Source organism: Mobula hypostoma, chromosome 16, assembly GCF_963921235.1.
Source record: "Mobula hypostoma chromosome 16, sMobHyp1.1, whole genome shotgun sequence".
NCBI lineage: Eukaryota > Metazoa > Chordata > Chondrichthyes > Myliobatiformes > Myliobatidae > Mobula > Mobula hypostoma.
Window position 1 is genome coordinate 14,655,492 of NC_086112.1, and position 26,178 is coordinate 14,681,669.

Here is a 26,178-nt window from a genome sequence, read left to right on the forward strand (position 1 = left end):
TGAAAACCTGAGTAACACTCACAATATGCTGCAGGAACTCAGCAGGTCTGGCCACATCTATGGAGGCGATAAAGAGTTGATGTTTCAGGCTGAAAATGAATGAACAAGCAAATAGCTGGATAGATAAATAGCCAGTGCGATAGATAGATAGACAGTATCATGGTCCGGATCAGGGTCCCTTTAAATTTACTTTGTTTATGTTACGATCCGGACCATGGACTCCCTGTTTCCCTTTGGTTCCCTGTTTTCCCATGTCCCTCGGGCTTGGTGATTGGAGGCAATTGGAGGCTGAACCGGAAGTTTATAGTCTCCGGCTTTCTGCCGTTCGGCGCAGGAGCATTTGCAAAGTCACCAAAGGTACTACGAGCCAATGTCATCTGGCCGGGTAAGCCTAGTCTCCCCCCGAAGCGAGTGCCGGTAATTCGCCTTTCCTCACCGGAGCAATTCTGTCAAGTTACCTTGCCAAAGCGAGCCTGCAAAGTTTCCTCGCCAAGGCGAGTCTGTCAGTTAACCCACCAGAGGGAATCAAGAGCCGTTGTCTACTGTTCCCAGGCCGAGTCTAGAGCTCACCACTACCTGGAGGCTCCAAGTACCAAGTCCTGGCTCCAGGCAGCTCCAAGTACCACGTCAAGTCCTGGCCCTGGCGGTGCGTGATTCCGAGTCCTAGCCCAGACTCTTAGTCCCAGCCTAGTCCAAGGCCTGATTCCTTGTCCAATAAGCTTTTCCTGCTTCTGCTTTGCTCTCCTTGTATCAGTCTGGGTAACACAGCAATGAGGGCAGTTCGGAAAATGAACACATGAAAAGTTAAGCTGTAAAACGCAGGTGTGAGCTACCCGCTCAAATTGTGGAAATGGTGGTGAGGCAAGGGTTAATGTAATATCCAGGCAAGAATAGACAGCAGATACTGTGCAGACAGCCCAGGCAAGAAAGGTCTTTGAAGAACGGAGCTTCCCGCTGCACAGCAGGGGACCGGAGACGTGATGAGCAATCCAAGGCATATACACCAACTAAGGGACAATTGCTTTACTAACTTCAGAGTATCATTGGCTGTGAGCTTGAAGTTTCTGTTGAATCTTAACACCTGTATTCTTGCAAGTGAGCAATTCCGACATAGTTAGTAATATATCCTTACCTGCCAGCCAGTTCCGTATGCAACCCTCTCACCAAAGCTCATTAGCCAACTCTGCTAACAGCAATGTGTCTCAGCGGTGAGAAGGCCACCTTTCATAAGCAATATACGTCTAGGGTCGGTATGATTTGGGGTTCAACCCAACGGGAAAGTTGGGATGTTCCAATTAAATGTGTAAATACTGCTCCATGTAAACATATCGTTCGCCAGAAAATTAACAGATCATACACCAGCATAAAGTCATAAAGGAAATATATCAACCAGATTTTCAAACATTTACAGAAAAATAAAAGGGCCCAGTACAGTTAAACCAGTCCAATGTGTGCATAGACATTGGAGCTCATTTCTGTAGTAGCAGAGTGTATTGTTTTAGTCAATCACTGAACCCACATTCTGTGTGAAGGCACCAGCCAAAGTTCGAACTTCCATCGAAGACCATCTCAAATGGACTGGCTCTCTCAGGAGTATGGGCGTTTCCTCCTTGGAGCCACTCATCTGCAGACATCCTACCCTGCAAAAACTCATTTCTGGGAGGTAGCGCCATCAATTTGTGGGAGACTCTGGGAGAGGTGGGATGTCTGCAATAGAGTAGCTCCTTAGCAGCTGGCCAGTTAGTTTAAATAACGTTAGCTATGCTAATGAACGAATGACACCTGTTAAACTCACCTCAACATGTCTTTTACAGTCTTAATCCACCATGGGCAATAGAAAAGTCACTGTTGCAAACAGTGCAGCGAGCAACACTGTCATTATTTTGACCCCTATTATGCAAGGGTACACTTTAGTGTAGTCTGGGGTGACGTACGTTTTATATTTTCTTTTTTTGGAACATGCTGCCATGGCGCGGGCGCGCTCTCTCTCTCTCTCTCTCGTGGTCGCTCTTGCTCTGCCTCTCTTGCTCACTCTCTCTCTCTCACTTTCTCTCAAAAAAATTGATTTCCGGGACATTGTATATAATTTGCGGGCATCAGGGAGCCACTATTAATATGCGGGAGACTCCCGGAACTTCCGGGAGAGGTGGGATGTCTGCATCTGCACAAAGCTCCTCTTACAACGGGGTCTCCCCTTAAAACGGCATTCTGTGGCATCTTCCCTTGTGTCTGCTCAGCAGCTCCTGCCGAAAGAACCCAAACAGATTACTGTCCTTCAGAAATCTGATCCTGCCCAGCTCTCCCAAATCTTCCACTGGGCAGAGAGTTACAATCGGCTGACACAACATTCCTAAGTTGGACAACATGGTTCTTTATCTTTAACTGAAGCCAAAACACTCTTCCTGGCAGAGCACACAGGAGCTTTTACAGAAAACTGCTAAAATAAAATTCCTCACAGCGTAGTAGTAGAAATCTTAACCAGGGCAATACCTGTATAAAAATGGCATTTCTCTATTCAGAATTTAGAACGGTGTGGGTGACAGGGGCCATGTTGTTCTGCTTGTCAGAATTTAGAACGGTGTTGGTGACAGGGGCCACGCTGTTCTGCTTGTCAGAATTTAGAACGGTGTTGGTGACAGGGGCCATGTTGTTCTGCTTGTCAGAATTTAGAACGGTGTTGGTGACAGGGGCCACGCTGTTCTGCTTGTCAGAATTTAGAACGGTGTTGGTGACAGGGGCCACGTTGTTGTGCTTGTCAGAATTTAGAACGGTGTTGGTGACAGGGGCCATGTTGTTCTGCTTGTCAGAATTTAGAACGGTGTTGGTGACAGGGGCCACGCTGTTCTGCTTGTCAGAATTTAGAACGGTGTTGGTGACAGGGGCCACGTTGTTCTGCTTGTCAGAATTTAGAACGGTGTTGGTGACAGGGGCCACGTTGTTCTGCTTGTCAGAATTTAGAACGGTGTTGGTGACAGGGGCCACGCTGTTCTGCCTGTGCACAAGGAAATAAATTGCGGTTGATGAACAAGTGAGTGTCAAGGTCCAGTTAATCAACAACGACAAAATGTGAAACCGAAGGAAAATACTGGACATGCACAGCAGATCAGACAGTGTGGAGTCGAGAGAAAAACTCAGTAACTATTACAAATGGATCACCTTACAGCAGAACTGACTAGTTCTGTAATAAACAGAGAACTAGACGGGGTATTATGAAAAAGCTAAAGATAATGAAGGGCATCAAGAGAAAACAAAGGTCTCATCAGACAACCTGTGCGTGATGTGCTTGGCGGCACAGTAGTGTAGTGGTTAGCATAACGCTCTTTAGTACTTACTGTAAGACTGGGTTCAATCCCTGCAGCTGTCTGTACGTTCTCCTCGTGACCACATGGTTTCCTCCCACATTCCAAAGCTGCATCATTAGAGTTAGTGAGTTATGGGTAAGCTATGTTGGCACCGGAAGCATGGTGACACTTGTAGGCTGTCCAACAAAACCAACACCATCCTTGCTAATTAGATTTGACACAAGTGGTGCACTTCACTGTATGTTTCGATGCACATGCGATCAATAAACTGATCTTAATGTTTTAGAAATGATTGTACTGGATGGATACTTTATACTTCATTGTCACCAAACAATTGATACTAGAACGTACAATCATCACAGCGATGTTTGATTCTGTGCTTCCCGCTCCCCGGATGACAAATCGATAGTAAATATTAAAAATTTAAATTATAAATCATTAATAGAAAATAGAAAAATGGAAAGTGAGGTAGTGCAAAAAAAAACCGAGAGGCAGGTCCGGATATTTGGAGGGTACAGATCAGATCCGGGTCAGGATCTGTTCAGCAATCTTATCACAGTTGGAAAGAAGCTGTTCCCAAATCTGGCCGTACGAGTCTTCAAGCTCCTGAACCTTCTCCCAGAGGGAAGAGGGACGAAAAGTGTGTCGGCTGGGTGGGTCGTATCCTTGATTATGTTGTCAGCACTGCTCTGACAGCGTGCGGTGTAAATGACACAGATAAGAAAGTATGTAATAAAATTAGCATCACAATTAATTTAATTATTATATAACATTTTTAAAAAAATAGGGGAAGCATGGTGCATAGTGTAACACTAGAGTGTCAACGACCTGGGTTCAATTCCTTCCACTCACTGTAAGGAGTTTGTACGTTCTCCTTGTGACCGTGTGGATTTCCTCTGTCTACTCCAGTGCCCCCCACATTTCAAAGGTACAGAGATGAATAGGTTAGTTGGTCACATGGGTGTAACTGGGCGACTCAGGCTGGTTGGGCAGGAGGGACTGTTCCTGTGCTGTATTCTAAATAATAACATCAAATACATAAGAAATTGGGGTGAGTCAAGGGTAGATAGTGGTTCAGTGATTCCAAATTTAATGGATGTTGTGGGAATAGAATTCATTACAAATGACCCACTGATGGAAATTGGACAGAAAAGAAACCAGGTGAACACGAGTCTATTTTGCTTGCTCATGGAGGGATTGCTAAGATCAAGGATCTTATACAGTAGATAACAGTGCCAATTTAAAATGTTTGAACTGGCACTGTCAGGTCAACAGTTTGTAAAGTTGATGAACAGCCATTTCAGTTCTGTGGTAGGACCAGAGTAGGATACTTCAACAGGATATTGTGGTAAAGGGTGGGCGTGCAGCTGGAAATTCTCACTGTGTTCCTTTACTTTGAAGAGAATTGGAAAGGTTGAAAATGAGACTGGAATTTACAAGTTTTTTGAAGACAGTGCTGCAAACAGGTGGACTTGGACAAACCCAGGGCTTGGGGAGTCCAGGGAAAATTTTTGCTCATTGGGTTAGGATATGGACTAGGGCAGTGGTTCTCAGTGTGAGCCATGTAGCACCTGGGGGGAGGCCATATCGGATCTCGTCGGCACCACAAGTAAAAAACAAGAAACTGAAGGGCCACAGGAGTTTCTGCATGGGCCACAATAAGTTCTAGTGAAAAATCACTAAAATATATAAATAAAAATAAATGCATACACAGATAGGTAGTTTAATTGGAACGCTGAATGAAATGAATGGGAAAATATGCTGGATGAGGCAGCAAACAGCTTAGCGTGTGTGTGTGTGTGTGTGTGTGTGTGTGTGTGTGTATGTGTGTCGGGGGGCTAGGGAGTGCGGCTATTTGCCTTCCACTGACCCCCTGCCTGATATAATACTTATAAAACGTGACATGAAAGCTGTAGTTGCTGCAGCGGGGTCGTCTGCCAAAAATGGCTAAACTGCAGAGTAATACCTGTTGGAATGATTAGTACATTTGACCAAAAACAAACTTTAGCAACAAATAGAGAGTATGGAGGGTGGCGGTGGGGCTACACAGGTAAATGAAAATCTCAAGTGGACCATGAGCCGGAAGAGGTTGAGAACCACTGCACTAGGGCATCCAAACAGCTACCTCCTTGATCCTACAGTTGGTGACCTCCTGGAGTCCTCAGAATGGTTATCACAGATGGTGGTGAGATGGAACAAAGGCATGAAAAAGCAGCAATAAAGGCCAGGGCGCTGAGGTCACTGTCTCCGAAAATGCTCCTCTACTGAGTGATCTGACCTGACTTGGTTCATTGCCGAGCACCAGGTCCAGTATGGCCTCTCCTCTAGTCAGCCTGACTACATATTGTGTCAGGAGTCCTCCCTGGACACACATAACACATTCTGTCCCTTCTGTACGAAGGAGGTGCCAGTAAATATAAGGGAAGTTGAAGTCCCCTGTTGTGTATGGTGTGATGATCTTCATTAGTTGGGAGATTGAGCTCAAGAGCCATGAGGTAATGTTGTATCTCTATAAAACCCTGGTTAGACCACACCTGGAATACTGTGTTCAGTTCTGGTTGCTTCATTATAGGAAGGATGTGGAAGCTTTGAGAAGCTGCAGAAGAGATGTACCAGGACGCCGCTTGGATGAGAGAGCGTGCCTTATGAGGATAGGTTGAGTGAGCTGGGGCTTTTCTCTTTGAAGTGAAGGAGGATGAGAGGTGATTTGATTGAGCTGCAGAAGATGAGAAGAGGCACTGGTCGAGTGGATAGCCAGAGACTTTCTACCTATGTAGATTTGGCAGTGTGTGTACCGAAAACTGAGGAGTGTTACAGAAGGCAGGTGGGGTTCACTGAGACAGACATTATGTGGAGAAGCTGCGATTGCTTATCTGATCGAGTTCACAGGGGTAGCTGAGGAAGAAGTGAGAAGGAAGCAGGGTTAGCAGGTAAACTCCATGGAAGTATATAGGCCAGCGATATCGGCAAGTAAACAGATGTCAATGTTGGGGTTTGTTAATGGTAAGAATGGTGATGGTATTTTGAAGCAACACACACAAAATGCTGGAGGAACTCAGCAGGCCTCGTAGCATCTATGGAAAAGAGTAAACAGTTGATGTTTTGGGCTGAGACTCTTCTTCAGGATTCTGGGTCCAGGTCTCGGCCCGAAATGTCAACTGTTTACTCTTTTCTATAGATGCTGCTTGGCCTACTGAGTTCCTCCAGCGTTTTGGGTGTGTTTCTTTGGATATTCAGCATCTGCAGATTTTCTCATGTTTATGGTATTCTGAAAGGCTCTTCACAGTATCCAAGTCCAGCTGAAAGCTATAAACGGGAGCAAAGCACTTGCGATTGTCCTAATGCTTGGAGTATTGTGAGCAGTTTTGGACTCCATATCAAAGGAAGGATGTGCTGGCATTGGAGAGGATCCAGACAAGGTTTAACAAGAATGATCTGAGGAATGAAAGGGTTAATGTATGAGGAGCGTTTGATAGCTCTGGGCCTTTACTCACTGCAGTTTAGAAGAAGGAGGGATAATCTCATTGAAACCTGCTGAATATTGAAAGGCCTAGAATGAGCGAACATGGAGAGGATGTTTCTAATAGTACGAGTGTCTAGGACTGGAGGGCACACCCTTAGAATACAAGCATATCTCTTTAGAACAGAGATGAGGAGGAATTTATTAAGGCAGAGAGTGGTGAATCTACGGAATTCATGTCCACGGACAAATGTGGAAACTAAGTTATCGGGTATACTCAAAGTGGAGGTTGATAGGTTCTTGATTTGTAAGGTCATCAAAGGTGATGAGGAAAAGGCAGAGAATGGGGCTGAGATGGAAAATAAATGGAAACACCAATGCCCTTGAATGGAAAATCCTACAAAAAGCAGGGAATACGGACCAATCCATCAAGGATAAAGCACTCACCATCACTGAGCACATCTACACGGAGCACATCAACATCCATCGTCGGGGACCCCCACCACCCAAGCCATGCTCTCTTCTCACTGCTGCCATGAAGAAGAAAATACAGGAGCCTCAGGACTCCCACCACCAGGTTCAGGATCAGTTCAACCATCAGGCTCATGAACCAGTGGGGATAACTTCACTTGACCCATCACTGATCTGTTCCTCACAGCCTATGGACTCACTTTCAGGAAATCTTCATCTCATGTTTTCAATATTTACTGACACTTTGTTTATTATTGTTATTTTTTCTGTATTTGCACAATTTGTTGTCTTTCGCACACTGGTCGTTTGTCCTTCCTGTTGCGTGCGGTCTTTCGTTGATTTGGTTGTTTCTTGGATTTACTGAGTATGCCCACAAGGAAATGAATCTCAGACTTGTATCTGGTGACATGTTATGTCCTTTGATGATAAATTTACTTTGAAGTTTGACACCAGCTATGATCAAAAGGTGGAGCAGACTTGATGGACAAAATGTCTTAAATCTGCTCCTATATTTTATCATTAATTTTTTTTAAAAATCAGGCTGTGCTTATTTTCAAAGTGAGATACATTGTATGCTTTTGAATAGATGTAAGTTCTTCAAACAAGTTGAGAAGGCTTTTAATTGTTGGGAGAAATCTTGAATGCCAAATCAGTGACTGCTGATAAATAGAGTGCCAGCAGATGGCACTATGTACCCATTAAATATTGTTCCATGTTGCACAATTGTCTAAAGTTAAACTAGTTATTTAAAATTTCATTCAAACGTGTTGACAGTGAAGTGTTCTAAAGTAGTATCAGAACCAAGATTTTTATTTAGTCGCAGAATTGAAGGCTTCCATGAGTTCTTAGGAAAAAAGCTCAGACTTATGTAATTAATATAAAACAATAAAAAAGGCTGGAATTTTCAGCTTGCCTGAAAATAGAGGGAGAAACAGGGAAAACATTTCAGGTCAATATTCTACATCAAACCCGAAAAGTGTGATGCAGAGAGGAGGAAAGTGAAGAGAGAAGAATCTCTGACAGGGTGCAGACTGAAGTAGCAAGGTAACTATGACATTACATTATGACAGAGACGGAAAAGCAAAACAACAGATTGAAATTGTAATATCCGGCAACACCTGTGAAGAAATCAAAAAGGCAAAGTGGAAAAAGTTGGATTTATTATTGAGTCGTGAGGTCTCCAACATACCTGCAATTTGGGAAGGAGAAGCTAGATGTATCAGTATTACGGTGGAGTAAAGGAAATTATAGAGGCATGAGAGGGAAGCTAGCCAAAATTGATTGGAAGGGAACACTAGCAGGGATAACAGCAGAGCAGCAACAGCTGGAATTTCTGGGAGCAACTTGGAAGGCGCAGGATACATACATCCCAAAGACGAGTATTCTAAAGGCAGGGTGATGCAACCGTGGCTGACAAGGGAAGGCAAAGCCAACATGTAAGCCAAAGAGAGGGCATATAATAGAGCAAAAATTAGTGGGAAGTTGGAGGATTGGGAAGTTTTTAAAATACAATAGAAGACACCTAAAACCATCATAAAGAAGGAAAAGATAAACTAGCCAATATTATTAAAGGGGATACGAAAAGTTTCTTTGGATATATAAAGTGTAAAAGGGAGGGGAGAGTAGATATCAGACCACTGGAAAATGATGGTGGAGACGTAGTACTGGGGGACAAGGAACTAAATAAGTATTTTACATCAGTCTTCACAGATGCTGGAAGTTTGAGAGTGACAGGGCGGAAGTGAGTGAAGTTGCCATTACTAGGGAGCAGGTGCTTGAGAAACTGAAGGCCTGAGGGTAGGTAAGTAAACTGGAACAGATGAAGGGATTGTGGAGGCATTAGTAATTATCTTTCAAGAATAAATTGATTCTGGCATGGTTCCAGGGGACTGGGAAATTGCAAGTGTCACTCTCCTTTTCAAGAAGGGAGAGAGGCAGAAGAAAGGAAATTCAAGCAACACACATAAAAATTGCTGGTGAACGCAGCAGGCCAGGCAGCATCTATAGGAAGAGGCACAGTCGACGTTTCGGGCCAAGACCCTTCGTCAGGACTAACTGAAAGAAGAGTTAGTAAGAGATTTGAAAGTGGGAGGGGGAGGGGAAGATCTGAAATGATAGGAGAAGACAGGAGGGGGAGGGACGGAGCCAAGAGGTGGACAGGTGATTGGCAAAAGGGATATGAGATCATGGGACGAGAGGCCTAGGGAGAAAGAAAAGGGGGAGGGGGGAAAACAACCCAGAGGATGGGCAAGGGGTATAGTGAGAGGGACAGAGTCCACAGCCTCCTCTACTGTAAAGATGAAGCCACGCTCAGGTTGGAGGAACAACACTTTATATTCCGTCTGGGTAGCTTCCAACCTGATGGCATGAACATTGACTTCTCTAACTTCCGCTAATGCCCCACCTCCCCCTCGTACCCCACCTGTTATTTATTTATATACACACATTCTTTTTCTCCCTTTGTCCCTCTCACTATACCCCTTGCCCATCCTCTGGGCTTCCCCCCTCCCCCTTTTCTTTCTCTCCGGGTCTCCCATCCCATGATCTTCTCATATCTCTTTTGCCAATCAACTGTCCAGCTCTTAGCTCCATCCCTCCCCCTCCTGTCTTCTCCTGTCATTTTGGATCTCCCATTCCCCCTCCCACTTTCAAATCTCTTACTAACTCTTCTTTCAGTTAGTCCTGATGAAGGGTCTCGGTCCGAAACTTCGACTGTACCTCTTCCTAGAGATGCTGCCTGGCCTGCTGCGTTCACCAGCAACTTTTATGTGTGTTGCTTGAAATTCCAGCATCTGCAGATTTCCTCGTGTTTGTGAAAGGAAATTATAGACCAGCTAGTCTGACCTCAGTGGTTGGAAGATGTTGGAGTTGATTGTTAAGACTGTGGTTTCAGGGTACTTGGAGGCAGATGATAAAACAGGCCATAGTCAGCATGGTTTCCTTAAAGAAAAGTCTTGCCTGACAAATCTGTTGGAATTCTTTGAAGAAATAACAAGCATGTCAGACAAAGGAGTATCTGTTGATGTTGTGTATTTTGATTTTCAGAAGGCCTTTGACAAGGTGCCACACATGAGACTGCTTAACAAGTTGAGCCCATGGTATTACAGGAAAGATACTAGCATAGATAGAGCATTGGCTATTTGGCAGGAGGCAATGAATGGGAATAAAGGGAGCCTTTTCTGGTTGGCTGCCGGTGACTAGTGATGTTCCACGAGGGTCTGTGTTGGGACCAATTCTTTTTATATTAAATGTCAATAATTTGAATGACCGATATGAAGATATATCGGGCAGGCAGGGTTGAGGAAACAGAGAGGCTGCAAAAGGATAGGCAAAATAGCAGATGGAATATAGTGTCAGGAAGTGTATGGTCATGCACTTTGGTAGAAGAAAGGGTTGATTATTTTCTGAATGGAGAGAACATATGAAAAATTGAGGTGCAAAGGGACTTGGGAGTCCTTGTGCAGGATTCCCTAAAAGTTTAATTTACAAGTTGAGCTGGATGCGAAGATGACAAATGCAATGTTAGCCTTCAGTTTGAGAGACCTAGACTATAAAAGTAAGGATGTAATGTTGAGGCTGTATAAAACTTTGGTGAAGCCTCAAATGTTGACCCACATTCCAGAAAGATTAATGAGCTTTATTTGTCATATGTACGTTGAAACATCTAAACACTGGGAAATGCATTGTTTGCGCCAACACCAAATGAGTCTGAGGATGTGCTGGCACCAACTTACTAACCCGTAGGTCTTTTGAAATGTGGGAGAAAATCAGAGTACCTGGAGGAAACCCACGCGGTCATGAGGAAAACATACAAAACTCCATACAGACAGCAGTGGAATTTGAAACCTGATCACTGGCACTGTAAAGCTAGCCATTGTGCGACTACGTTGTCCCAGAATCAGTTGGTGAATCTTCTTTACGCTCCATCTGTGGCAAGTCACCCTTTATTGAACAAGGAGACTAAATTTGGAAACAATATTGCTGGCACGGTCTCTCCAAGAGCATGTGTAACTGTAGTACGACATCTTTACTCTGTGTAGAAAAACACTTTTCAATGAAGACCAAGATACTATTTGTCCTTTTAACCACTTTCAGAGCTGCCATGTTTGCTTTCAATGACTGAAGTACAAGGACGGCAACTAATTTACACACAGCACTGATCATAATCATTAGTTCTGTTTTACTGATTTCATGCAAGGCATCAAGACCAAAGAGAAACCTCTTTTGCTACCTTAAAATAATGTCATATGATCTTTCTGCTTACCAAAGATGTTTAGAGGCTTATATTTAACAGAATCAGACAAAGGGACACCTTTAGCAACTTGTTCAGAAAGCAATCAAGTTAATTCCACCACCAGCGCTTTATTCCCTTATTTTGCTTTAATTGTTTTACACTTTGGAGAAGAAACCACCACCTCCAACAATCCCATAAAGCTGTACTGGAGTATCAGCTCAAAATTTGTGTTCATTGCTCTGGAACGGGATATGAACTGACCTCCTCTGAAACATACTAGCATGTGACTGGAGACTGCATCTTCGTATCGTGCCACTGAATGCATGGGCGCCTCAGTATCATAGATTATTGTGGTTAGCACGATGCTTGGAATGTTCCGGAGTACAATTCCAATGCCATTCTGTAAAGAGACTCTGCACATCCTCCCCGTGGAATGTGTGGGTTTTCCCCGGGTGCTCCGGTTTCCTCCTACAGTGCAAAGACGTACTGGGGAGGTAAATTACACAGTAACAAGATTAGGTTAGGGTTCATTGGGATGGATTACTGGGGCAGTGCAGCTCAAAGAGCTGGAGGGGCCTTCTCTGCACTGTATCGCTAAATAAATATCAGCTGCAAAATAAATACATCATCAGCACATTTAAACACCATTTATATTGTTTGTTTGCAACATTTGCCTATCAAATTAATTAAGAACAGAAAACAAAATGCAGAATACTGAATATGCTGGAAATTTGGTAAAGTGCTGGCAAAAGCTTACCAGGAATCAGTGCATTCTGATGAAAAAAATCTATTCTGAAATGCCAAGTGTTTTTCCATAATGCTGATTTGCCTGCTATGTCCTCAATTTTATGTTTTTTTAGTTATTATTATAAAGAATGGGTTATAATTTGGAACTCTTGTTGTAGAAATTCTTCCAGTTTAAACATGATCCAAAGTCTTATGTCACTTCAAGTATTTGCACAATCTAGTTGTCCTAATGGAGAGGAAATTGAAAGTGAAAGTAAAATTTGCTACTAAGGTCTTCTCCATGCAGAAGAGACATCCACAAGGAATATAACTTTTAAAATTCGGTGAGCAGTAGTTTTCACCTATGTAAAGATCCACAAATCAAGGTAGAATTTCTTCCAAATATCAACTTTTTGCTCACAGCTCCTCTTAAAATCTTTCACCCACACTTTACATCATTTCACTTGCCCTTTTCATGACTAAGTGTTAAATTTTGTTAGTGAATGGTTTGAAATGTCCCTGAATGTTGTATTACATTAAGTGCAATTCGTTTTGGAGATGGATCCAAGTTCTACTTGTACACCAAATCAAACAAATTAACTACTTTTCTTCTTAACATACAGGATGGACAATATTGTAAAATAGAAATTCTGACCTGGATTTCACCATTTGGCCTTAAGCCTCTAGATCTCTTTGGGCAACACATAAGCTAAGGAGGAGAACTCCAAGAGATGAGTTTGCAACAACTGCCCTTGATATCAATGCAATGACTAAATTGTGTCGTAAAACTGATGTCAGGCATTGTGGGGATAGCCTCATATTTCACAAAAATATTATTTGAGGTTGTTAATCAATTATTCCAACCCCGGGATACTGGTGCTTCCAAGGACAATTTCCTTAGCCCAAACACCTTAAAATGCTTCATCTATAACTTCACTTTCACCAATAAATGAGATGGTGACTGAATGGAATCCATTAATAAGCAGTTATGCTTCTAAACCAGCATGGATTAACTTCACTCGCCTCAACTCTGAACAGATTCCACAACCAAAACACTCCGGCGTGTGGTGAAAACTGCCCAGCGGATTATCGGCACCCAATTGCCCACCATTGAGAACATCTACCATAAACGCTGCCTGGGCAGGGTGAAAAACACTATCGGGGATGCATCTCACCCTAACCATGGATTTTTTACTCTCCTCCCATTCGGTAGGTGCTACAGGAGCCTCCGCTCCCGCACCAGCAGGCACAGGAAGAGCTTCTTCCCTGAGGCTGTGACACTGCTGAACCTCTCATCACAGCGCTAAGCAGTATTGCATCCCTATTGTACTGTCTCAGTACTTTTATATTTGTGCGCTGTAGCACTTTTTTTATTTGCAATTATTTTGTAAATAACACTATTCTTTGCAGTTCTGGTTAGATGCTAAATGCATTTCATTGGCTTTGTATCTGTACTTGGCGCAATGTCAACAAGGTTGAATCTAATCTAATCTATGGACTCACATTCAAGGTCTCTACAACTCATATTCTACATTTATTTATTTACTTTTTCTGTACTTTCATGATTTGTCTACTTTTGCACATTGGTTGCGCCAGCCTGTGTGTAGTTCTTCATTGATTCTATTGCGTTTCATTGTTCTACTGTGAATGCCTGGAACAAAATGAATCGCAGGGTAGCATATAGTGATATATACATACTTTGATAATAAGTTCTTATAGTACTTTGAATTCCTCTTTAAGTAAAAGGATTCTTTTGTCTCTATCAAGATCTAGACATACCCAGAGCGGCTGATAAATACCAGGCATCATCCATTGTCAAGGGTTAACAAAGAACACCTTCCAATGAGTACCCATTTACTCAACACCATTGTCAAGTTTCATATTATCAAGATTTGGGAGGGGTGGGGGTAGGTACTGCTCACTAAAAACTTTAAATTATCTGCACAAGTTCTGTAGCTATTGATGGCTGTCAGAGAAAGGTTATCCAGCAGCTTAATCTTTTCTAGCAGCCACAAGAAACACTGGCTATGTGATGGAGCAATCTCCATTTTTGCTTGACTGTGACTCTAAAAAACATTCAAAAAGTCCTTGTGATTGCTATTCCCTCCATCTGTGGTGCACTGCATTGTTTAAAGGGAAACAATACTGAGTACAAAGGGAAATCTTGCCTGACAAATTTGCTATAACTCTTTGAGGAAGTAACAAGCAGGGTGGACAAAGGAGAGCCAGTAGATGTCATTTACTTAGATTTTCAGAAGGCATTTGATAAGGTGCCTTACATGAGGCTGCTTAACAAGATAAAATCCTATGGTGTTACAGGAAATATACTGGCCTGGATACTGGCTGATAGGCAGGATGCAGTGAATGGGTATAAAGGGGGCCTTTTCTGGTTGGCTGACAATGATTAGTGTTGTTTCTCAGAGGTCAGCATTGGGATTGCTAGTTTCATATTGTCAATGATTTAATAGTGGAATTGATAGCTTTGAGGCAAAGTTTGCAGAAGGTATGGAGATCGGTGGAGGGGTAAGGAGTGCGATTGCAGCAGGAATTGGACAAATTGGAAGACTGGGCAAGAAAGTGGCAGATGGAATACAGTGTAGGGAAATATATGATAATGTGTTTTGGTAAAAGAAACTATTATCCCAATGGGGAGAAAATTCAAACATCAGAGGTGCAAAGGGATTTAAGAGTCCATGTGCAAGACTCCCAGAAGGTTAATTCACAGGTTGAGTCTATGGGAAAGACAGCAAATGCAATCTCGGCATTTATTTCAAGGGGAATATAAAAACAAGGAGATAATGCTGAAGCTTTACAAGAAATTAGTCTAGTCGCACTTGAAGCATTGTCAACAGTTTTGGGCCCCTTATCTCACAAAGGATGTGTCGTCATTGGAAACAGTCCAGAGTGGTTCATGGGGATGATTCAAGGAATTAATGGGTTAACAGATGAGCTGCATTTGGCAGCTTTGGGCCTTTTGAAAGGACTAGATAGGGTGGATGTGGAGAGGTTGTTTCCTCTGGTGGGGGATCCAGAACTAGAGGGCACAGCCTCAAAACTGAGGGGGTGACCTTTTAGCTCGGAAATATGGAGGAATTTTCTTAGCCAAAGAGTGGTGAATCTGCATAACGCTCTGCCACAGACTGCTGTGAAAGCCAAATCCGTGGGGATATTCAAAGCTGATTCCTGACTGGTCAGGGCATCAAGGGATATAGTGAAAGGGCAGGTGTAGGAAGCCATGATGAAATGGAAGAGTGGATTCAATGGGCTGAATGGCCTAATTCTGCTATGTCTTATGGTCTTTTTGTTTATTCATTTATAGCACACAAGGAAGATCAGCACCTGAAATGGAACACCAGTCCAACACTATTTTGACTGTTCTTTCATTGACATTAGATCTACATTCTGGAAGTCCTAATCCAAACACATTGTGGAATATCCATCAGATGGGTCAGCAAGTTACCATGGTTTTTCACTCCCTACCTAACGAACAATGAGGTATGTCCACAGTCTACAGAAAATGCATACGTTCTTTTGCTTGGTTCATAGCACCATTAAAAAGTCTTCCAAGCAGTGAAATTGCTGCTCAAAAATCAAGAATTTTTTTCAAAAAAACTCACGTTTCAAAAAGACTACATAACTGCAGAAAATGTACCAATTTTAATTAAACACCAGACTTCTCACATATGCAAAGTTGACATTTTAATGTAGGTTTTAAATAAACTGCTTACATTACATGTGGAATGGAGGCATTGTGGCTCAAATATATATATTTTTTTTAAAATCAGTATAAACACTCCTGTGGCATTTCCAGTTTCAATGGTCCAAACTAAAGATTTACTGTGCAATTCCAAAATCAAAGACATTCACAACTGCTAAGAGGCTACCGAGAGTCTAATACATCATTAGGCATTCTGTCTATTCATTAAGTGTAGCACGGGTTTCCAAAACAATTTGAACAGTGGGCTTCAACAGCATCCATCAGGGATATGAAGGGAGCCTCAAATTAACAATGAGGACTTAGAAGCATTGAAGCAAAACCTGTATGGACCTAGCACACATTAATAGCAGGATTTGAAGAAAGTTGTACAATAAATAGAAACAATACAAGGTAGGGTGGGGTTGGGGGAAGGAATCTGGGTGAGGAGGAGAGGTGGGGTAGCTATCAATTTCACAAAATATTGTTTTACAAATCCAATAAAAATATTCAACATTGATGATAAATGAGAATGACAACTCAAAATTAAATAATGTGCCATGTTTATACCAAGGTCTTGGTATTTGCATAATACCCATATACAATATGCAGGTAAATAGCATTTGTTCTACTTTACTGAAACTGATAACAATCAAAACAGAAGTTAACATACTTAGATGTTGCATACATTACCACAGTATTGATGAACACAAATTGTCACCCACTACTTTGACTTTAAATTAGCTTTGGGTTATTTTTACATGACTTTGGAACAGTGGTTTTCATTTTCCATTGAAGAATTTTGATTGCAATGCATGAATATATCACTGCATGGTGCATTTTTTTTTAAAAAATACAGTGTCAGCCAATTTCTGAAGTCAGGCCTCTGATAGCTGCAATGTAACACCCCCAATACTGTATAAGCCAAAACCTGCAACAATGTATGTTTCCACAAGGCCTTGAGCACATTATTTTTTATAGCACAATTGACATATTTCCAATAATTTCAGGAATACATTTAAGTGTGACATTTTCATGCTTTAAAGTACCAATTACCAAGTACACAAAACTGAATAAATTAAGACTAACGCTGCCCCTACGCAGTATCAATATGGCAGGTGCTACACAACCCATTTTAAATTGGTGTAGGCAGCTTTGGTGTAAACACTGGTTTGCAAATTTAATTAGCATCAGAACTTGCTACAACTTTAGAATTGTTTCCAAAATATAAATTGCTGGTAGACATGCATGCAGAGCTTTTAAAGCAAATGATCTGTTTTTTTTGCTGAAGTCAAACTTTAGTGTAGCTATTAAGGATTAAGTGCTGAAGTAGTCAGTGGGTTGGGTTTAGCTTTAGACCAAATTTGAATCCTCTAAAATGAAGTCAAAATTTAGAATGAAAACTTAATGAAACAATGAATTTAGTGACTAAACCATCATATTATTAGGATGTATATTTAGTGTTCTAGGGCATGCTACTTAATTTTACTAAAAGTTTTAATTTTTGGGCACTCTAATATGAATGGAACTGATGAACAAAAATGATTACAGACCAAACCTGCAACACTGACCTGTATCGCAGGCAAGACTTTAGACCTGCAAATTCTACAAGGCCACATTTGGATTACTCTATTATTGATAAAAGAGGTGTAAGAGATAAAGTAAACAGCCAACTCGACGGTGTTGTATTTAACATGTTAGGCACCTTCAGACATTATTTTTTTCAACCAAAATGGCTACTAGTGTGATTTGGCACTTATCCCCAATGACATTATAAATACTCATTAATCTGCCAATTATATTTTAGTTTTTATTTTGGACCAGTAGTCAATACTAGAAATAACTAATATTTCAGAGTTTGCACCAGAGTAACTTCACAGATATTAAAGAACTTTAACACTAATAATTACTAACAATCAAAAATTAACATTCAAACACTTGCTTATTGCACAATGGGATGGTTGAAGTAGACACATATGCAACAGTGACTACAAGGGAAATTCCAAATCTCACTGCAGACATTAAAATAAAGATTTTTTTTGTCTTTACAATGATCTTAACTCTAGATCAGTTGGGTTCCAGGCTTCCAGAAAAGCTGGAAGTTTTGATGATGTATTAAGTTAATACTTTGTTGGATCTGTGGTTGTACATATCCGAAGCAAGCAAGCAAGCAACATCACTGAATGAATGCTTAAGACTGCACGAGGCATACGAAGCAACACACCATAAATTTCAGTTTGGTATAACTATTACATTGCTGGTGTCAAATGCTATCCCAAAATCATTGATAACAACTTATCAAATATAGATAGATCCAAAGTGATGATTTGAATAAACCAAAATCAACCCATTCAGGATATGTTTATTTAAGGACACCCAAAAACTTTTGGCAGATAAGGGATCCATAAATTATCAATGCAGATGCATCTAACATAATAGTTCTGGCTATTTAACAATTTTTTTCCCCACGGATTAGAGAACTTGTAAAATGGGAATAACTATTAAAATATCAATACAAAATGATTGTGAAGTTCAGTGTGAATCACTTCAGTGATGAGAACTGCAAATATTCCTACAATAATGCATTGCATTTGAACTTGCTTTTGTTGACACCCAAATTTAGATAAGACACTTAGATATTATAGCTGCAGCATGGCTGAAGATAAGAGAAATTGGAGTGAACTGGGGAGACAATTTATTAAAGATTCAACTAAGCAATTTGGCAAGCTTTCCAATATTCATTTGTAAACAATGCTTCCTCTTTCAATTGGCAGCACTTTGATAAGACAAAAACTACAAATTATGAAGTCTTAATATTTTTTCCAAAACCTCACATCTTCCAACCAAATAACTTAAATGTTCCCACATGATAAATTAACTACATAACTGAAATACAATGCACTGATTTAAGTACAGATTTTACAAATTCAAAGAACTTCTTTGCACTGTTTGATGGTCACAGTGCTATTAAATACATTTCTTTTTAATTATATTCCTGGCACACAGGAGAACACATCTTAAATAAACTAGTACATGCAGGTGACTGGTGCTTTGTACAGTATATATTCTTTTTCTCTCCAAAAATACTTTATAGTCGTATACAAATAAGTCTCCTACTTGAAGATTTGTTTAATTTTCCCAAAACTATAGACCTCTTTCAAATTTTGCTTTGTAGCAATATTTCCATGTTAATAAAGCTGCTAAATCACTTGAAATGGAAAGGCTTCAAATTCTGAGGAGGAAGTGGTACACTTATAGGAAAAACCTACAATAACACATCAGATGTTTTGTCCTGAGCATTTTGGTTACTGAGAGTAGATATTTTCTCTTCCCTCTCAAGATGTAAATTCTCACAAACACATCCAAACAAATACACCCAGAGAGACAGAGAGACAGAGAGACAGCCACAGTTAGTTCCCCAAATGCATGGGAAAATGGGAAGCTATACGTGGCTAATGGTCATTATACCATGTGTAGATAAGCAGACATCTTAAGGCAAGGGGCACAGGGGCTGACAATGTTTTCATTTTAGCATATAGATTGAAACTGTGGCACAGTGTAAAGAATCAGGCAGTTTGTAGTGCTTATCAGTTATTTTCATTCTTTAAACCTTAAACATTTCACTGAATACTTTTGAGAATGTGCAAATTGCCTTGGGAAGCTTCAACCACTTAAGGCAAACATTTAAAATCAGCAGAATACATAGAAACTTCTGCATACCTGCATTTATTCAAATGTTACAGAGTTTGTTAGTGCTATCAATTGTTAATGTATAAATCAGAGGATAAAGGACATTCCAGGTACTTTGTCTAATGTGATGTATTTGGATAAACAAAAAAATGCGCACAAGTAAAAAGGATAGAAGTTCTAAAGCAAACAGCGTCTGATAAGGAGGGTGCGGTGTAGTTTGGGCAGTTCAGGAAGTAACAAACTCAAAATAATGAAACCACTGAAAACATTCAGATATTCTGGACACCATTCCTAGAATAACATTTGCCAAAAATTCAAAATAAATTAGCTTATTACACATCTCCTTCTGATCACGAACCAATATTGCAAATGTCCAGCGAATTCTAATGCCATGATTGTTGTTGCTGTTGCTGGTCATAATCTGCTATTAGTCTCTTAATGTGAGCCAATTTATTATGCAGATATTCACATCTATGTTTCTCCTCATGGTAGTTGGGACTATTCTAAAGACAAAAGAAATAGCATTTAAATTTTAGATGAAGTACTTAATTTAATCCATGTCACCAATTCAAAATAAATATTACCCACATCTAGTATTGTTTTTACAGTATATGGCTGTGCACACATTATGTTTCATTTATACACCCAGTGGCCACTATTAGATACACCTGTGTATTAATGCAATTATCTAATTAACCAGTCACAATGAATAAAAGGATGCAGATGTGATCAAGGAGTTCAGTTGTTCAGACCAAGCATCAGAATGGGGAAATAACAAGAGAAAAGCTGCTGATGCTGGAAATCCGAGCAACACACACAAAATGCTGGTGGAACTCAGCAGGCCAGGCAGCATCTACGGAAAAAAGCAGAGTCGATGTTTTGGCCTGAAACTCTTTGGCGGGACTGGAGGAAAAAAAAAGCAGAATGGGAAAGAAATATGACCTAAGAGACTCTGACTGTGGAGTGATTGCCGGTGCCAGATGAGTTGGTTTTAATAACTCAAACTGCCGATCTGGGATTTTCAACAACAGTTTACACAGGATGGTATGAAAAACAAAAAACATCCAGCGAATGGCAGTTCTGTGGGCATAAGACCATAAATGCCTTTTTAAACGAAATATCAGGAGAATGGAGAAATTCAAGCTGCCAGGAAAGTGACAATAACTTAAATAACTATGTGGTACAATAGTGGTGTGCAGAAGACCACCTCTGAACCTTGAAGTGCATGGACTATTGCAGATCCCACTCCTGTACCTAATAAATAGTGTAAATGCAGAAGGAGAACACAGGCAGGATACGTCAAATCCTGAGGTCTGGCACAATAGTTTCTATAGACATAAATTCCTGTTAAGGAGCTAGATATTCTAACGTATGACTATGTTAATGATTACTGTTGGCCATTTCCCACAGGCTCTGTTATGTTGCCATTTCCTCAGAGATGCTTAGAACAGTAGGAGAAAATGATATGTTGGTATGCAAGTTAAATGCCAAGCATCGGGGGAAAATTGGCTACAGCAAAACACTTTATTGGAGTGAGTGATTAGGATCTGATGTGCATTGCTGGAGGGGTAGTTAAGGCATATTCAACTAAAGGGATATTGAACAGGTAGTTAAAAGACAAAGGTTTCCAGGAAATAGGGGAATGGGACTTGGATTGCTCTTGCACAGAGCCAGTATGAATCACTGGGGGTCAAAGAACTGCTGTAACTCAGAACTTCCAATATACTGGGGGGAAAAAAAATGCTGCGCTGCCTTTGGTCTTCACACCATAAATTAGGGAGAGAGAAAAGCTATTAAATACAAATTGAACCATGAAATGGTTGAGGAAAAAATGCCTAGTATTAAATACAAAAAAAGAATGTGGCACTGGGCTCTGATACCAACAAAATGCAAGCTAATAACGTAGTGGGAAGCTAGAACATTATTTCAAAACTAATCACCAACCTTTGTAATTTTCCAGTATTCTTGCAAGACTTCTTCATCAATAATCTGCAAACAAGTGAAGATTTACTAGAGTCAAAACATTGCCAGAGTTAAGGCCACTACACAGTGTTTTACATTTTAATGCCTCATTGTTTAATAATAATAGCAAATACAAAAGAAACAAGCATTGCCAGGTTTTGCATTTTCTAAGGCACTCTGATTTGCAAGCATGTAAAGTACCAGAATGATCTGCGTAAGAAACACTTAATTGAGTGGATCCTAAAGATCTGCCCTGAAATTTATTAACCTGCATGCATGTAAAGTTTACAAGTTGACATTTACTTAATATTTCAGAAGGGAATTTATGATCTCATCTTGCAAGTGAAACATACCTGGTACTTCCTTAGTGAAGTCACAAAATTTGTCATTTTTACAGATGTTAAGAACTTTCATTAAAAGTGGATAGTTGGTTTCCAGTGCAAAGTTGTATTTCAAGGCCAAAGCTTATTTAAATAATTTGATGGAATTTGAGGTAATGGATAGAGTTGCTGAGGGCAATGAGGTTGATGTGAAAACCTTTGATAAGATGCTACATCACAGGCTTATCAGGGAAGTTGAAGCACATTCATACAGTATGGATACCAAATTGGCTAAGTGACAAAGTGTTTGGTGAATGGTGGCTTTTATGACTGAGGGAGGGAAACAGTGGTGTTCCCAGGGATTGGAGTCAGGGTCATTGCTTTTTTTTTGAAAATTTATCTTAAAGATGCTAGATATGAAGTCATAATTTCTAAATCTTGCAGATGACAAAATGTGGCAGTGAAGATCACAGAAGTTCTAAGCAGGATGGTACGACCAGCTAATCAATGGAGCTTAGAAAAATAGAGAGCTCTCGGTAACCCTAGGTAATTTCTGAAGTACAAAGTACACGCTTGGCACAGCATTGTGGGCTGAAAGGGCTGTATTGTGCTGTAGGTTTTCTATATTTCTAATGGCAGAGAAAGATCAATGTGGAGAAATGAGATCGACGGTAGAATGACGACACACAATATAGAATACAGGACACTGTTCTAAAAGGGGTCCAGCAACAGGAGTAAGGATGCACAAGTTATTTAAAACTAGCAGGGCTGTTAATAAGGCAAAAGATGGGCTGAATAACCTTCCACTACTCTGATTCTAATTAAATCTGGCACCTGTACTATTCCCTCAGATACATCTCATGGTCCTGTGTGATTCAATTGAGTTTGAGGCCTGCGAGGTTCACTATATGAATAGCTTTTGATCCACTTAAATGTCAATGATAGATGAAATTAAAACTGTCAAAATGAGTTAAAAATATATCAATTGAATTATTAAAAATTAACATTAAGATCACAAAAATTTACAGTTTTATAGTTAAAGTCAGCAAGTGCATTCTAATGAGGAGAGCCATGCCTATACAGCAGCCAACCCTGCTATAAATGAGAGGGGTTAGATGCAGGCTAGGACATTGCTCTCTGCTTCTGGATTCATTTCAAAGTCCAGTGATGGAGCAAGCCCTCTGGAAGAGCCAGTATTTGACCGCAAGCCCATTCACGACTTTTGCATTGTAATATGCAGATGTCCAAACTAAGTATGAGCTCACACTGGACCTTTCGTTAAAGAGCAGCACGATAAGACCAGTGTGAGAGAGGTTTTAATGCTTTGAAATATAGGAAGACTGGTCTGAAAAATAGTAACCGAATCTCAAGATGAAGAGAAACTACTTCCAGCATGTTGGATTTTCTACCAGGTGAGGCCAGACAGATTCATTGAATTGGATTTTTTTTTTGTTTGAGGACTAACAAGGTGAAAAGTTGGAGAGAGAAAGCTGGATCAGCAAATTGAATTTGAAAGATTTGCTATGATTAGTGAATTATTTATTGATTAGTGAAGTAGGCTAACAGGGCCAAATGGATTTCTCTTGCTCCTATTTTTCTAATTTTCTGATGACTCTTTGGTTAGGTTAATCAGTGTGAGACAGCTGAAAGAGCGAAAATTAAAAAGATCCAGAAAGATGTGTCGAAGATTAAAATCATACTCAACCAGTTTAGGGTTTCACACCTATGAATATACCATTTTCCCCATAATAAATGCTTTATTCACCACCATCTCATCTTATGTTGTCACGTGAATAAGTAAAATATTGAACTCCATACAAATGGAATACCCAAGGTTAATTCTGTTAAGCTACACTCACAGGAATCAGCCTGTACTTGAAGGATACACATGAAGCAAAATTATTAGCATTGTGAAGTGGACTTTGTTATATTGGAAAAACTGGGAACTGCTTTTGCCAATACCTTATACTCTTCAGTGTTAGGAGACAGACGCTTCCGTTCTGCATCCAATTGCAAAAAACGCTTGGTTACCCCCTCTAACCTGGCGTGCAAACTTCGGTATTCACCATACTCTGCATTAAAGTCATCTTTGTAGTTTTGTCTCTGTTCCTGGGACATAATGGCTGCATATTTGCTGTTGAACAAATAAAAAGATTATGAATTACACATTAAATGCATCCCTGCTTGCTGTCTCAGTTATAACACAAAAGTTTGCTCTTTAGTAACTATGATAGGTGACTTGACAGAAATAAGTCAAGGTGAAAAAAATCATTTTGCACACCAGGTGGCTCCACTATTCTTCTGAAGAACACTCAAGTTGAGATGACAGCACCATCAAAATTCACAAAGAACATGAATAGTCTTGTTCATACTCGTATTTTACTCAGACAAATTGATTATCTAAATGGGTCAATTTGTTGTCAGATTATTTCAATACCAGTAACAAAACTAAAGCATGGATTATGGAATAAAACTATGGACTGAAGAGGAAATTAAAAATGGACTCCACTTTTTTTTAATATAAAGATGTTACCAGAAGCAGGATATTTTTGTTCCAAGTTACTATATAGGTATCAAGGAGCAAATAACTTTAAAAGAATTACATAACCCATTGAAAAGTAGGATTGTAATTAACCTACTAATTTATGCCAAATTCTGCTCATATCTTGGCATATACGTTTGTATTTGGAGGAGTTTATTCCACCATTACTTAACTAAAACCTACTTTAGTTAGATTATAAAGAACTTGTTAACAAATACAATTAGATTTTCCAGCTTTGTATTGTAGCAAACTTACATTATTTCTTTTTTTCTATCCTTTCCTTACCATCTCTGCAACTAGTTTTCCAGCTGAAGGACCTTTGACTTGAATTAAATATTTTTCCTTCCACAGATAAAATTTGAGTTGCTAAATTTATTTCAGCATTTTGATTTTTTATTTATTTCAGATTTTAAGCATTTGCAGTTTTTCTTTGGTTTTATATAGCAGAGAACACTGGAGACACTCAGCAGATCAGGAAGCACCTGCAGTCAAATCTGTAGCAGACCGCGTTAAACAAAAATAGGATGTTTCAAGTCTTGAACCCAAGGGCATAATCTCAGAATAAGGTAGCACCAATTTAAGTACGGAGGATGTTTCTTTTTCCTCTCTGAAAGGGTTGAGACACTCAGAAAGCGCGAAGACTCAGCCTTGACTACATTCAAAGCAGAGATAGGTTTATAACTTGCAATAGAATGGGTAGGAGAGTGGATAATCCATAACATTATCGAGAGGTACAGTAGACTGTAGAGGACAAATGATATACTGAAACATCCATTTCTTCTGGCCTAGATTCACGAGGCTATTTTAAGTGAAGATTCTTTATACAGTACTGTGCACAAGTTTTATTTATATATATATATATATATATACACACACATACACACACACACACACACATTATATATATATACACACACACATATAGCTGGGGTGCCTAAAACTTTTGCACAGTACTGTACTTGTTGGTGTGGAATTGAGAGTGCGTTTGTAAATCTGGTGGGAGCAAAGGATATTAGGAATGGTGAGGGTGGTGGAGGAGAGCCAGGGGAAAGGGACGCAGACAGACACAGCACCAGGACACCAGGTAAGGTCATTTGATTCCGAACAATTAGTGTATTGATCATTACAGAATGTCTCTCTGGTGCTTCCTGCTCCCTCCCTTCCCCTTTTCCCAACCATGATCCCCATCTCCCTACCTCCTTCCCAATCTCAGTCCACAATAGAGACCCACCTCAGAATCATATCTCATGATTTGTTTTTGTGGCAGAACAGTGTAATACATAAAATTACTAGCGTACTGTGCAAAGGTCTTAGGCATAAAGACTTTATATAGCTAGGTAGGGTGCCTAAGAACTTTTGCCCAGTACTGAGTCCAAAGTTCCAAAAATCACCCCTTCAAAATAACTTTTAATTTCATTTATGTTTGAGGTAGCATACTATACCTGCATTATGGTTTCTACAATGACTAGTCTTCAAAAGTACTGAACTGGTCGCGAAATGTTTATATGTTGGGATTGTGAAAGTTACTTTCTTTCTATGCGAATAAATGAGAACAAAGCTTGTTCAGCTAGTCAGTCACATTACAGTTTTTCTGTATCTTTGGAAAGTGGTCAATGAATGAACCATTTCTGCTAAATCTGCATGGGATCACTTCCTTAATCTCCACTGCCCGTTTCATTTTCATGGCAATCACAGATTTTTCACATATGCATTGTTTCTCTAATTTTCACAGCTTCAAATAGAAAATTTTTTGACTGCCTCTGTACATTAAATATGT

The 26,178-nt window shown here is 40.1% G+C and overlaps 1 protein-coding gene and 1 long non-coding RNA gene across 3 annotated transcripts in view; one reads left to right on the top strand and one right to left on the bottom strand.

Annotated features, from left to right (window-relative positions):
* The first annotated feature begins 295 nt into the window (after positions 1-295).
* Positions 296-26,178, top strand: part of LOC134357248 (uncharacterized) — a 30,491-nt gene continuing 4,608 nt past the window's right edge. Inside the window, exons 1-3 of one of the 2 annotated variants that reach the window (XR_010020581.1) lie at positions 296-385; positions 15,513-15,688; positions 22,304-23,811. This is a non-coding gene — a long non-coding RNA (uncharacterized LOC134357248). Of the gene's footprint in view, positions 386-15,512; positions 15,689-22,303; positions 23,812-26,178 lie in introns of those variants that run through there. The other variant, XR_010020580.1, reaches the window with a different exon arrangement.
* Positions 15,695-26,178, bottom strand: part of ell2 (elongation factor for RNA polymerase II 2) — an 88,767-nt gene continuing 78,283 nt past the window's right edge. Inside the window, exons 10-12 of the mRNA XM_063068574.1 lie at positions 23,822-23,993; positions 21,522-21,566; positions 15,695-20,080 (exon numbers count right to left, since the gene is read on the bottom strand). Of these exons, the coding sequence (XP_062924644.1) occupies positions 19,961-20,080; positions 21,522-21,566; positions 23,822-23,993 (337 nt within the window). The 3' untranslated portion in view covers positions 15,695-19,960. The remainder of the gene's footprint in view (positions 20,081-21,521; positions 21,567-23,821; positions 23,994-26,178) is intronic.